The following is a 13,952-nucleotide window of genomic DNA, read 5'->3' on the forward strand; positions in this document are numbered from 1 at the left end:
ATAATGAAATTAAGTGAGGCTACATCTAAACCTCCATTTTTTCAGAGTTTAGACTCGGGAGAATTTGAAGAAGAAAGTCACGGAATAGACTGGGGAGAATTTGAAGAAGAGAGTCACGGAATAGGACCATACTTGAGTTGGATGATAAGAAATGTAGAAGACAGAAGTTTGGGCAAACACACGGGAGCTCACATGTGCAGATCACCAGGAGCTCCCTCCAGCAAATGCATTCGCTTCACCTTATTCATTAATCATCATGAATTAAATAGATACATAGGCAAAAACAGATTCCTAATTAATAGGAACTGAATGTCAAATAAAGAAGCAAATCATAACTATGTAACCTATTCTCCATTAATTTCTAACATCCCCCCTTAATGGAGAAAGGGATTTTTAAACACACCTAAAATGTCCCTAAACAAATCAAACTTCAGTCTTCCTAGTGGCTTAGTGAATTGTGGTTCCTGTGTGGGAAGATCAACAACAGTTGTAAGCCTATTAACAACCTCCATAGAGTGCAGGCTCATGTCCATATTGACAAGTACTTTGAAATAGTCTGCTATATGTACTGAATTCATCAACTTCAGAAGCACTTCAACAACAATTACAGGATTGTTTTCAACCAATTCCGGGAGACAACGTGGAGACAACCCACAGTGATAAACAAGCTTTGGATCAGCTTCAAGCTCCATGAGGACTCTCTGCTGTTGTGTAGGCGCAAGTGCTCCTTTTAGAGCTTTGCCTATCAAATCCCTAACAGCAGCTCCACGACTAGTGTCAGCACACATGCCTTTATCCCAGAGCAACTCATGATTGTTATCAGGTGTAAGCCACACTAACTCTCCATTTTGTTCAGGAAGCCTGGGTGGGACTGGCCTAATCCATGGTGGTTCAAGTCCTTTCAATGATGTATTCTGAATCAGGCCAGCTGCTGCTGTCTCTCTATTTCCACCACCTATTCGATATTTACCTAAGGGAGTGGAGTCATCAAGCTCAGGTGCATCTGCATCACAGCCTTGGGGAATATCTGGATCTCGTATTACATTTTTGATAGATGCATTTTTAAAATAACTTTTATATGACTCTACTGGTAGCTTATCAGAATATTGTTTCTGCAGTTGCTCATGAGTCAAGAATGTATGTGAATTTGGATCAAAAGTCCTGATGTACTCGGCTGCAGTTTGGCTTACAATCTCCTTTTTGTTGTTGTTGCTATGTGTAGAACCAAGAAACTGAAGCAGAAATGCCCTCTCCACAATGTTAGCACTGTCATCAGAGGCAACATCAATGAGGAAAGAATTAAATGGATTCACAAATGACTGCTCCCCACAATAGAGATCATGCAGAATATAAAATGCTACCAAGCGCTGAGACTGCTTCAAGATTCTCTTATCCTCTATGAGGAGGACAAGAGTGCAGCAGATATCGAAATGATCATGGCGTTTGAATTTGGAAAAGAATTCGGGGATGACGCTCTCCAGCGTTCGATCCTCGCTGAGCAATGCCAAGAGAGCCTTGGTATCTGTGACATTAATCATTTTGATATCTGTCAAACTAATCAATTTTTGAGAACTCTGTTGAGGGATCTGCTCGCTCGCTCCCAGCTCTTGGCCACTGTCACCTAAACCTGAAATGACAGAATGGCTTATAAAACGAATAAGCCATCCAAGCCTGAGAATTCCCATTAAACACTCCAAGATGCCAACTAGAAGAGCCAACAGTATTGCAAGCTCTGTGTATAGGTCATCAGTTGAATCCACAATACTGGATAAGGTGTTAGAAACCAAAAGTGAAACCAACGCTACAGGTCCAATGGCAAGTTGCCTCGATGAGCCAAAAATTGCATACGCAAATACAGGAACAAAACCAGAATAAAGTCCATAAATTTGGTGAAGTCCAGCTAACTTTGCATATGACATTGCCTGAGGAACGAGCATTGTGCCGACTGTGATCCCTGCCATAATGTCGGCCTGCAGGTATTCTCTCCATTTGTAGGTTCGAATCCAGTGGGTGCAGGGCAGCAACAGCTCCAGCCACTCCATGGCAGACTTTCTTTGTATCCTGGAAAGCCAGTTGGCAAAATGACTAGGACTGGGACACAGATTTGATTTAGCAATAGAATACTCAGACAACCCAAGATATGATTCTAGAGCAGACAACTGTTTGTCAAACTGTCCGACGCCATCCTCTGTTTTGTAACAATCGTCTGTCCCACCATCGACCTCAATAGGGGTGTCCACAGGTTTGGCCTTAACAACATCATCGACCGGCTTAATGTCCACAAAGGCAGACTCATTTCCGTCTTCACATATAGAAGAAACTTCTGGGGTATTTATTTCTTGAGCCAACTTGTAGAGTCCGTCTTCATTTGCAGACTTATTTGACGTCATCAAGGCTTGCTGAGGCATACTTTTCACATCCAACTTGTAGAGTCCTCCTATGCGAATACCTATAGCAATGGGCTTCATTTGATCCAACAAATCTTTAATAATGCAATAAGATTTGAAAATTCTACCTTGAGGTCCTGATCTGTAATCTTGGACACAGAAATCAGGTTCTTCTTAATGCCAATAACATACCACACATCAGATATATTCCTGATCTTACCATCAGGCAGAGTAACAAGGACATCTCCATGTCCCTTGATCTCATACCCACTATTATCTCCAAGATAGACTTTTACTCCAGTGTTGGATTCTTTAAAATTTCTGAACCATTGCTTTTTACCTGACATATGCGAGGAGGCTCTAGAATCCACGATCCAAATATCTAATTCATCCTCCTCAGTAGCAGTGTCACCCTCGGCCATAAATAGTCTAACATCCAGATTCTGATCTGGGTCTGTATCTGTGTTTGCATCTGCCAAATGACCTGCATGCCTTTTCTGATTGTACCTCTCTTGATTTGCCTTCTTCTTGCGACAAAATTTAGCAATATGGCCTATCTTACCACAATAAAAACATTCAGGAGCATAGTCATTTCTATACGAGGTCATACCTTGTGGTGTCATTTCTGATGTGTTGCCCCTCCTCTGATCAGCCATCGCTCTCCCTTTTGGCTTGAACTTTGTTATCAATGCAAGATCTGGATCTTGAGGCTTGAGAGACGACCTCCTTTCCTCTTCATGTAGCAAAATTCCAGTAAGTTCTTCAAAACTTGGAGGCTTTTCCCTTGCATTCAATCCAGTTATAAACATCTGATAGTCATCTGTCATACCGTTCATGGTGATTGTCACCAGATCATCATTTGCCACGGTTTGACCAATATCAGATAGTTTATCTTTAAATTCCTTTATCCGAGATAAGAATGACGAAACAGACTCATTCTCCTCCATCTTGATTGAGAGGATCTTCTTCCTGAGGAACAAGGTTCGGCTGGTGTTCTTGATTTCATACATGTCTTTGAGAGTTGTCCAAATCTCATTTGTTGTCTTGCAATCCCGAATATGAGGGATGATGCAGTCTTTAACTGACAATTTTAGTAGGACCTTTGCCTTCAGCTCCCTTTTCTCCCATTCTTGAGTTGTTGCATTCGTTCCACCATTTGCAACAGTTGGCTTACCTTCATCATCGATGACAATGCTGTAGGTATTCTGACCTTCAAGCAAAGTCTGAAGCTTAAATTTCCAATTTATGTAATTGGAACAATCCAATTTGCTGCTTTCATTTAAATAATTTTCCATCTGAGAATTCATCTTGAAAAAAAACAGGTTACCTCGGCAACTTAAAAAAAACGAACAACTCTCGATTTACCACGGCAATTTCGTGTCAAAAAATACACGAATTCGTGGCAGATGAGGTTCACATGAAACACCCTCTCAAATATGCACAAACAGGCACTACTGCCCTCACAAAACAAACCGTCAAATATGCTTCTCACCACAATTCCTTATAACCCACAAAATTATGCTTCAACAACGCCCAATACTGTTGGAAATCTCCTTGACCATGATAAGCGGATCTCATTTCCACGAACACAGTGCCACCAATCTGGATTTGTGGCAACAATTGTGAGGAAATCTTCCAGCAGCGTAGACCCAACCTCCACGCGGGATCAAGCTACGAACCTTCATATGGAAATCTGTATGCAGGATACCAAACAACAATCTCTGTTCACACCACAACAATCTCTATGGGTTTCACCAAAACCTTATTTTGATTCGCATTCAACAGGAAATTAGCCGCAGATAAGTATGGCCTATCGACCTTTCAACTTTCAATACGAAGGCCCTTTCCCGATCCATGGTGCTTATGCAGTCGATCTACGGACAGATTCGTCCCTCTTCCACTGACTCTGTGACAGGCCCAAGGAGACCTGCTGAACAATCGCCGGATCTCTTCAACTTCACTACACTCACTGCGCTCGGCAGTCCTTTCCTTACTAGCGGTCAGCTCAACAAAATTTTGTTTTCCACATCGGGCCACCGATGGGCTGTTGCAACTATCGCATTGAGTTCGATCCACAATCACAGCGGCAAAAAATCCCTCTGTAACGGAACCATACCTAGTCAAATATGATGCACACTCCACCAACGATTACCGTGTGTGCTACTCAGCAATTCCGCACTCGCTCCAGGTATTCCTCCTCGGCAGTCTGCAGCAACTTGCTTGGCTCTACACGCAGTTTTCAAACACTTGAATCGAGCAGTGCAGAGGCTCAATCCATTGAATTCGACTCCACCGCAGACTCGACTTTAAATCCTAGAAAGCACGATCCCGCAACAGATCAGGCGTTGGAGCAGGCCGCAACTCTCAGCCACTTGGTGTCTTCGCTCTTATCCCGCAGCGATGGAACCAGAATGCAATGATTCACTATTAGCTTGTTGTCTTTCCCTTCAAACGCATGGTCTCTCTCCACTCAGGGTTACAGGCATTCTTGAGCCGTGTAGCTCTGATACCATGATAAGAAATGCAGAAGACAGAAGTTTGGGCAAACACACGGGAGCTCACAGGTGCAGATCACCAGGAGCTCCCTCCAGCAAATGCATTCGCTTCACCTTATTCATTAATCATCAGGAATTAAATAGATACATAGGCAAAAACAGATTCCTAATTAATAGGAACTGAATGTCAAATAAAGAAGAAAATCATAACTACGTAACCTATTCTCCATTAATTTCTAACATTGGAAATATAGAATACTATTACCAGAGGCTTATCGACCTGGACAAATAAAAAATTTGATGAGATCTTTGTAGATGCAATATATGATCCATCGTTCTTTTAAATTACTTTTTCTACAATGGTTGGGTCTCCATCAGGCATCGTGGTTACAGGTTGAAGTGATTCATAAAACACATGCGATGAGTCGATCGACCACCATATATGCATTTAATAAAACAAAACTTCTACAATGACAAATTTCCAATTTTGGCATCATTGATAAAATATTAGGCTCACAACCTCAGAGTATTAAAGCAATTGGCGACCTTGGGGTTCTCTTGCACAAATTGAGTATTAAAGCAATTGGCGACCTTGGGGTTCTCTTGCACAAATTGATTATGTCCGACAAGGATAAAATGCACTTTTGACATATACAGATCAACGACCCACACACTTATGCCCAAGACCTTGGAGGCCATGGTAGCATAAAATGCATGGAGGATAAACAGTGGTGAGCTCACGGAAAGTTTAATTTACAAACTTCCTATCTATCAAATCGATGGATAATATTCAACTCGACATCACCTCTCATCATTTCTAGAAACTACTATGAGTGGTCTCGTGGGAAGTATTGGATTTTCGAAGGCTATATGTAATTTTTTCAACGTGTGCATGAGTAGAAAAGCGAGAACCACACACTACTACCGTCGACTGCATTCACTTCATTTTTGTATGACGGGTGACCTGGGCCCACTGTTGGAGTCACGATTGCCATTACACCAAAACCCACAAGTATTAGTGAACAGACGCATCGCTAGATTTAAGCACATGCCATAAAACACATTGGGAGCTTTGAATTATCCTTCTACACCACCATTAACGAGGAGCGTTGGATTTTCCAATTCCCAACACCCATATGGAATTTAATTATAGTCACATGTTGTATTCATGCCAAGGGTTAAAGGCCCGAATTCATTTGGAAAATTATAGCATAATATTTGTAAAGGTTCAAGAAATTTGCTTTTATGAGGAATATTAAATATTATATACATTGTATATAATTTTATCTGTTAAGAAACATTATATTTTTATAATTGTATTATCTCAAAATTCTCAAGAACGGTTATATAATTGTTTTAAGAAGCATTTTGGAACCGATGAGAGGCTTTAGTCATAAGAAACAAAAGAAGAGATTAGAGGCGATTTAGAGGTGCAGAGTCTAGCTCTACATGAATGGCGTTGTAAATAGAAAATCTCTCTGAAGTTTGAATAATACATTACAGTTTGATTCCAGTTTTAGGTAGTTCCGGTCATGTTTTCTTCTTTTTGTTTTCATTTTTTCATTTACTGTTTCTCTGCTATCAGCATGAGCATAATGAAGTTGTTGGCTTATTTTATTTAGCAGATTTATTAATGTTGTTTCCTCAGCAAAGAGAATCTGCAACAATTGTTTAAAGAGGCCTTAAAAGGCTCTCCAACATGTTGTAAATCCATCCAAATCTTCATCTTTCAACATGATTTCTATAGTTATTACACTTATATTCTTAATTTCATGTGTATAAATTCTTTCATCTTTAATTTCTTCAAACCACTTCTTTAGTCCATCACTTTGCAACTTTCAAAGTTTCTTTGTCCATTCTATTATGGAAGGCTAGGGTTTCAAAACTAGAAGTTTTGGTTGCAAGCCCTCATGGCCTGTCACTTTAGCCACTAATTTTAAAAACTTTCCATTAATTCTAAGGCATCTTGGGTGCTGGTTCCCCCATAAATAGGAATTGTCTCTACGAGTTACAACATCTTTTGGAGCCATTGTCTGGGAACATATTAGAATAATTTTCCCTAGGTCTGTTATAAACATTTGGGGTTGATTCTTGAAGGTGAAAATATTCAGCAGTTGGTTGTATATTCTCACTTGTGGTTTTCACTTTAGGGTTTCCTTTATCTGGGTTTTGAAGATGACAATCTCTACATTCTATTTTGATAAGTTTCTTCCAGAAAAAAGAAGAAAAATTAATTGAGTTGCAGACAAACCCTTGGACGTCATACATTGTATATTTTTTAGGTGTTCCTATTTATGATACTTATCTTTCAGATGAGGGTTTTGACTCATCCGCAAATTTTCCAATTTATGACACCTATATTTCAGAGGAGGAATATTTTGTTGCAGATTTCCAAAAAGATTGTCTTGTTGGCAAATGGAAAGAAGGTGACCAGCAATAGTCTCACCAAGAAAAGCCCAAGGTTGAAGATTTATCCAATGTCCGTGGTCTCCCTGTGCATGAAAACACATATCAGGAGATTACTAGAGAAAGAGGGATAGCTACAAACGTTTCTTATCAATTTTATGACCATATACATAACTATATTCAAGCTTTCATTGATCAGCAACAAACATCAATTTTGAGGTATGTATCAAAGTTTCAGTGAGGATTTTATGTGGTACATTCTCACTTTCTTTTTTTTAGTTTTCATAAGAACACATGCATTAGGCCACCCACTAAAATGTTGGCCTAGTACCAGTGGAAGGTGGATTTCACTTGAAGGAGTTAAATATTCTACATCAGAAGCACCTGCACATAAATAAGCTCAGTTATTGACCATTAGTATTTAGTTTTCAATAGTTTGGTTTCAGATTGGAAAAGGAATAATAATGTTTGGAAAAACAAATATTTTAGAGGGATTTAGTCTTTTAAAAATTTCAACAAATTGGGAACATTTTCAGTTTAATTTGACTCCATGCCCAACAGAGGCTACTAGCCTATGGTTCTGAGCACTTTGCAAGCAATGCATTGTCCCCAGTTAGAGCCAATATGTTGTAACATAATTCTGCACACTAAAAGTATTAAATATGCGATAAAAATTTGTCAATAAAAAAACTTACCAAGGTATTTTCTATTGAAATTTTTCGGGCATTTGGACCATCATTGTTTAATTATGATTTTTATAAGACATCTTGATGCTCTTTGTTTTTGTACAGATGTTGTAAGGAAAACCCAACACCCTCCATTATTTGAATAATGGGGACCCTTTCCATCAATTTTTGGCTAATCATATTTTATGATTTTCATTTTGCTTAATTTTCTTACAATTTTGTCATTTTTTGTTTTCATTATATTTATATTTTGATTAATTTATTGAATTTGACTTTTCACAAGGTTGTCATCGATACATGTTCCGCCTAATTTGGTTCACTGGTTTGTAAATGGCACTCCTTTCAAGTTTGATCATTTTCTTGCCTAGATTAAAAATGTAAATAAATGTATAATATTTCGATTTTTCATAGCTAATTAAGTTCAATGGTCATTCATTGTAAATATTAACTCTTATTTAGTTTTACTAATATTCTTTCATTTTTCACTAACGGTCCTACAAAATGACCCAGCTAAATCATACAACGGATGAAAACGTGTTTCAGAATCTTGGTAATTTACTCCAATTTATTATTTTAAAACAAGTTGCCAAGACCAGATTCTCAAAATTGCAAAGTGGCTATAGTCCAATTTGTAGGATTATTAATTCCACGTGAGCCCCACTTCATATCACTTCCTTCCTTCCAAAATCCTGATCTAAGAAAAAAATGTGATCCAAAAATTGTGATTAACAATTTGCGATGCAATATTGCAATTGTGATAGTTCGCAAATCGCATATCGCAAATAACGTTTTTTTCTTATGCGCTTGTATTAAATCATTCAATATGCGATTTGGAAAAAATGCGATGGTTGATTTTTTTATTCCAAGTTTTGCACACTCCGGATTCTCAAAATTGCAAAGTGGCTATAGTCCAATTTGTATGATTATTAATTCCACGTGAGTTCCACTTCATATCACTTCATCACTTCTAAATTCCCGATATAAACAAGAAATATGATCCAAAAATTGTGATCAAAAAATACCATCCAAAAAATAACAATTTGAAAATTGTGATCAACAATTTACGATGCCATATCACAATTACGATACATCGCAAATCACAATTTTTTTTTATACACTTGTATTAAATCATCCAACATGCAATTTGGGAAAAATGCGATAGTTAATTTTTTTATTCCAAATTTCTCACACTCCTTATCTCTCCTTCACCTTCACCTCCCTCCACTCCTTATCACTCCATTACCCCAAACTTCCACCCTCATCAACATTATCCACACTCACATGATACGTGACTGGTAAAAAAAATCATATTTCAAATTTGTTTTTAAATATAATATTATATTAATATTATAATATTTATATATTAATTATGATATTTATATAATAGTATTTTAATGAATCACTAAATTATATTTTTATAATAATTAATTTGTGTAAATAATAAATAATTAATTGAGTTTAATCATTTAAATATAATTAATTAGCACTAATTAATTAATAGCTGTAATTTAATTTAAGATTAGATTTTGAATATAAAATTTAGATTTTTAGCTTAAGAAACAAAATTTCTAGAATTTTGGCAATTTTAATACCAATCTCCAAAGTTCATAAATGGACTTTTACTTGGCCAAATGAGGTCCACGATGGCTCATTAGAAAGACAACATTGTGCAAAATATTTCTAAAGTGGTTTAATTTCAAGATTTGATCATTTATTGGGTCTAAAATCCAACAAAATACCAGGCTCCAAATTTTTAACAAAATAAATTTTTTGAGTTTTATTTTCTGGATTCTTATTTGCCCACAACTTCTTTTGAGTGCAGACTCATTCATAAATAATCTCTTTGGCTAATTAAATTATCACAGACAACAATAGAAATATTAGATTTCCTTTTCAATTATTTATTTAATTGAATTTGATTGGATTTTTTTTAATTCCATATTTAAAATTTAGATTTTATTTTTGTATTTAATTTTGTTTTGGTTTATTTTGCAGGAAAATAGTTGAAGAGATGAAGAGAAAATAATCTCAATCAATGAAAATGCTCCAGCTATAGAAGAATGGAATTTTGAGCGAATGAAAAATTGATTAAACAAATTTTTTTTCAACAAACTTTCTTGTTAAGAATTCTCTTAAAACTATTATAAATAACAGGTTGTAGAATGTAATAGGGGCTTCTTTCGACTGCAATTCTAGAATTCTAAAAGCACTTTTGTAATATTAATTTAGAGTTCTAGGTGGGAGGAGAGAAAATCTTGGATCTGAGGATTATTGAGGATTTTTCTTTTGCATTATGAATTATGTATGATGGACAGAGTTTGTACTTATGCAACTCTTGTTGTAACAACAAAATTTCAAGCAATGTAAAGGAACGTTGGAGACCAGAGCTAGAGTAATGGATTCAATAAATTGGTATTTCTAATACTACTATTTTAAATACTAGTTTCATTTTATGATAGAAGGAATGTGTCATTTTATTCATATTTATGCACTATTGTCGTTTTGGGTAATTTGTCTCAATCATATGTTATTATTTATTTCTCCTCTTATGGGTTGAATTATGATTTTTGAGTAACTATTTACTCAGAAATATGTCTTTTAATACTGGTTTAACAAATAGTGATATGCTATGAACTACTTCCTCGTATTATTGTTTAATTATTTGAATTACTGATTAAACAATCAATATCATTTTGTGAACTTCTTCCTAAATGTTGTTGGTTTATTATTTCAGTTAAGAAGTCTCTGAATATAATATATTTTGGTATACATAATGTCAGTTAATTGAACTGCGTCATTAGCTTGATATTCATTATAATCGAAACATATTTGAATCAGAATCATTTAAATATCTTGCTCTCAGTTGGGTTAGATATATATTTGCTTAATTGAGATAGGAATAGGATTTCGTTCATTTTTCTTGCATTATAGAATAAGTTTGCATTTAGAATTAATTTTACATTCTTATAACTCCTCTTCCCAAAGAGACAAAATTTAGTTGTGTCTTGGCTGAGCCCCAGATCAGCTTAAGAATCACTTTCTTGCCTGATCAGCAAGAAGCTTGAGCTGATGTCTTTTCTACATTGGTGGATGAAAGTCATATTGTAAGTCATTTTGGAGATTGAGAGAAGGTAACTGGACCTAATTGAACCAGTTGGAACCGCCATTCCAAAAGAAAAAGGAGTTTCTTTAAGGTCTAGACCGAGTGGTTATCCCCCAATGTTGTTGTAACAAATTTCGAGGCTTCAACATTTTTGACACTAGAGGGAGGGCATGAAACTTGTTGTCTATTGGAGCCTTTGTATTCTAACATCTTATTTTTATTAAAATGGCTCTTCTTAAACTTCTAATTTGGAGTTGTATTTCTAGACGTGCGTCTTCAAATACTCCTCCCGAAGTGGTAATATTCTTGTCTCAGGTAAAGTTTAATGGTAAGAGAAATTCTTCTGCTTTTAATCATGCCTTTCAATTTACTCAAAAAATTTCAAATTCCACTGCTCATGATATTGATGAAGGCATTTTATGCAGGATTTTTACTCTTACATTCACAACAAAAGCCAGAAGATGGTTTCAATCACTTCCAGTTGCCTCAATTCACAATTGTGATCAAGTTGTTACAATGTTCCTTTGTAAATTTAATGGTTATAACTACGAACAGGTATGTGACGATTTCAAAGATTTACAAAGATTCGAAAATGAATCTTTGATTGATTTTACCATAAGGTTTCGCATAAATTGTTTGATATTTAAAATTGAAGAAAAACATGCTGAAGAAGAATTATTAGATTGTTGTGTACATATTTTCTCTCTTCCCCCCATTCATAATCCATGTGAAATTATTTTAATCTTTTCTCAAACTTCTTCCAATTACATTAACACAATTGAGAATTCCAATATGAAGATGCAAACAAATGATGATGAAGTGGCCTCTATTATGTACAATCAATTCCCTCGTTTAGTGCATAATTCCTACAATAATGATAATGATTGGGATGCACCTTCACATGTTAGTGAATCTCAATCAAAAAGCTTGGAAAATTTTACTATTCGAATATAAGAAGATACTAGCAATAATCTTGAAGAAGATACTGCTTTGAAATATGAAAATTATTGAACGTTAAATTCAGAAAATCAGAACATAAATTACCAAGTACAAGAAACAATCAAAGTTTCCAATAACATGCAACATGTTGTACAAATTTCTCACAAATGAATGATCTCAAAATCTGAAATTTACAATAAACAGAATGCACAAGATTTCTCAAATAGAGACATTTTTAAATCCATTTCTATTGCTTCTCATTTTACCCATCATCCTGAGGTTTTTGTTGATAGCAATTTATCTCCTCTTAACATCAATAATATTTCAAAAAACAGAGGTTGGTCTTAATGAATTTCTAATTAATTTTTATCAAGATAGAGAATTAATTATTGATTATTCTTCTGCCATTAATAAATGTGTGCTTCATATTCCTTCTTGTTTTGATACATTAGATGAGATCGAATGGGACTTTAATGAATGCCATGAGGTCATTTATGATAGTTACTTTGACATTGAGGATATTGATTTGTTTTTTTCACAATTGAATCCTCATGATCAAAGTCGAATCGAATATGAAAATGAAGAACACTCTAATTCAAAAATTAATCCAAATAGTTCTCATTTTCAAATAATTAATCATGCTCATGGTTTTAGCATCCCAGAAACTATCTCAATCTATGATTTATATGATGATCAAGCTCTCATTCTTATTCATAGTCATGATTATCTTTCTAATTCATAAGTTGGTATTGGCAATCATTTTAATTCCATTATTATAACCAAGTCTTGTGAAAATGAAATTGTTTTAAATCAATCCCAATTGTGTTGTAATAATAATTGTAAACTATGATTTGAGTTTACTATTTTTCCTTCACTTATTTTGTTTAATTTCATATTTGTTTTATGTTTTTAGTTTTCAATTTTTAAATACTTTACGCTGGCATATTGAGAAAAATAGTATTGAACACTCAATTTAGGTGTTCCCTAAATGGAAAATGAAGTTTCACATTCTCATCATGAACATCAAGAACTATTTCTCTTCTAATGCCAGCTAATGTTCATTTCTTATCAATTACTTTTTTCTTCTAAAAGGAAATGTCAACAAGAGCGTGTATTTTTACAATATGACCAAAAACCTGATTTAATTAATAATATTCCATTATATATAACAGATTTCCATCCATATTTCATAGACCCCTTTGAAAAATATTTGGAAGGTTTTCCTTCATAGAATATTGTTAATAGTTTAACACTTGCACATAACACTCACATATTTATGCAGGCCATTGAATCTAAAATATCATTTCCATGATTTGGCATGTCAGCTTCTCTTTTGAACCTCTTCCAATCATTAATACAAATTCATCCAGATTTCTATGATCCAATTGTAATTCAACTAGAAATGACATTTCAAGATAAGGTAATTGTAAATAAATTGTTAACAATAACTATACATTTTAAATTCAAATTTATTTTCTTTAGTTTACTTTAATTTGTATTTTTATTACTAATAATTGACTTGTACATACATGCAGGAATTAAAATTCTTACATGGTTACATTGGAAGTATGACTATACTTAGTCATGTTTCCTTCATTAAGATAGAATTAGGAATAGATTAGTTTAGATTAAATTTCTTTTATGTTTGCACTTATTTCATTATTTCAGATTTTGAACAAAGAAAATAATGAATCTGATTTCTTGTAGGCATCCCCTTTTATTTTCGGAAAACGTCTTAAAACATTTTAGAAGCTCTTAGATAATACATATTTTTAAAGCCCCTAGTTGTCTTGTTTCAAAAAAAATCATCATATTGATCATACATTAAGAAATTCCCAGAAATCGCTATAACAATTTTTTGATTCATAATTATTTCTGAAAGGAGCTCATTTTCACCGCTCTTGTCTTGCGATGTAAATTAGAGGTGGATGCAATT

General features: G+C 34.8%; 1 protein-coding gene across 1 annotated transcript; it reads right to left on the reverse strand.

Moving 5' to 3' along the window:
- Positions 1 to 374: 374 nt before the first annotated feature.
- Positions 375 to 1,810, reverse strand: LOC149243321 (uncharacterized). The gene has a single exon (XM_089371179.1). The coding sequence runs from the start codon at positions 1,683 to 1,685 to the stop codon at positions 375 to 377; it is 1,311 nt and encodes a 436-aa protein (XP_089227305.1). The 5' UTR covers positions 1,686 to 1,810.
- Positions 1,811 to 13,952: the final 12,142 nt, after the last annotated feature.

Source organism: Pinus tabuliformis, chromosome 8 (genome assembly GCF_031772625.1).
Source record: "Pinus tabuliformis cultivar Carrire ecotype Pingquan chromosome 8, CPIR1, whole genome shotgun sequence".
NCBI classification, from domain to species: Eukaryota; Viridiplantae; Streptophyta; class Pinopsida; order Pinales; family Pinaceae; genus Pinus; species Pinus tabuliformis.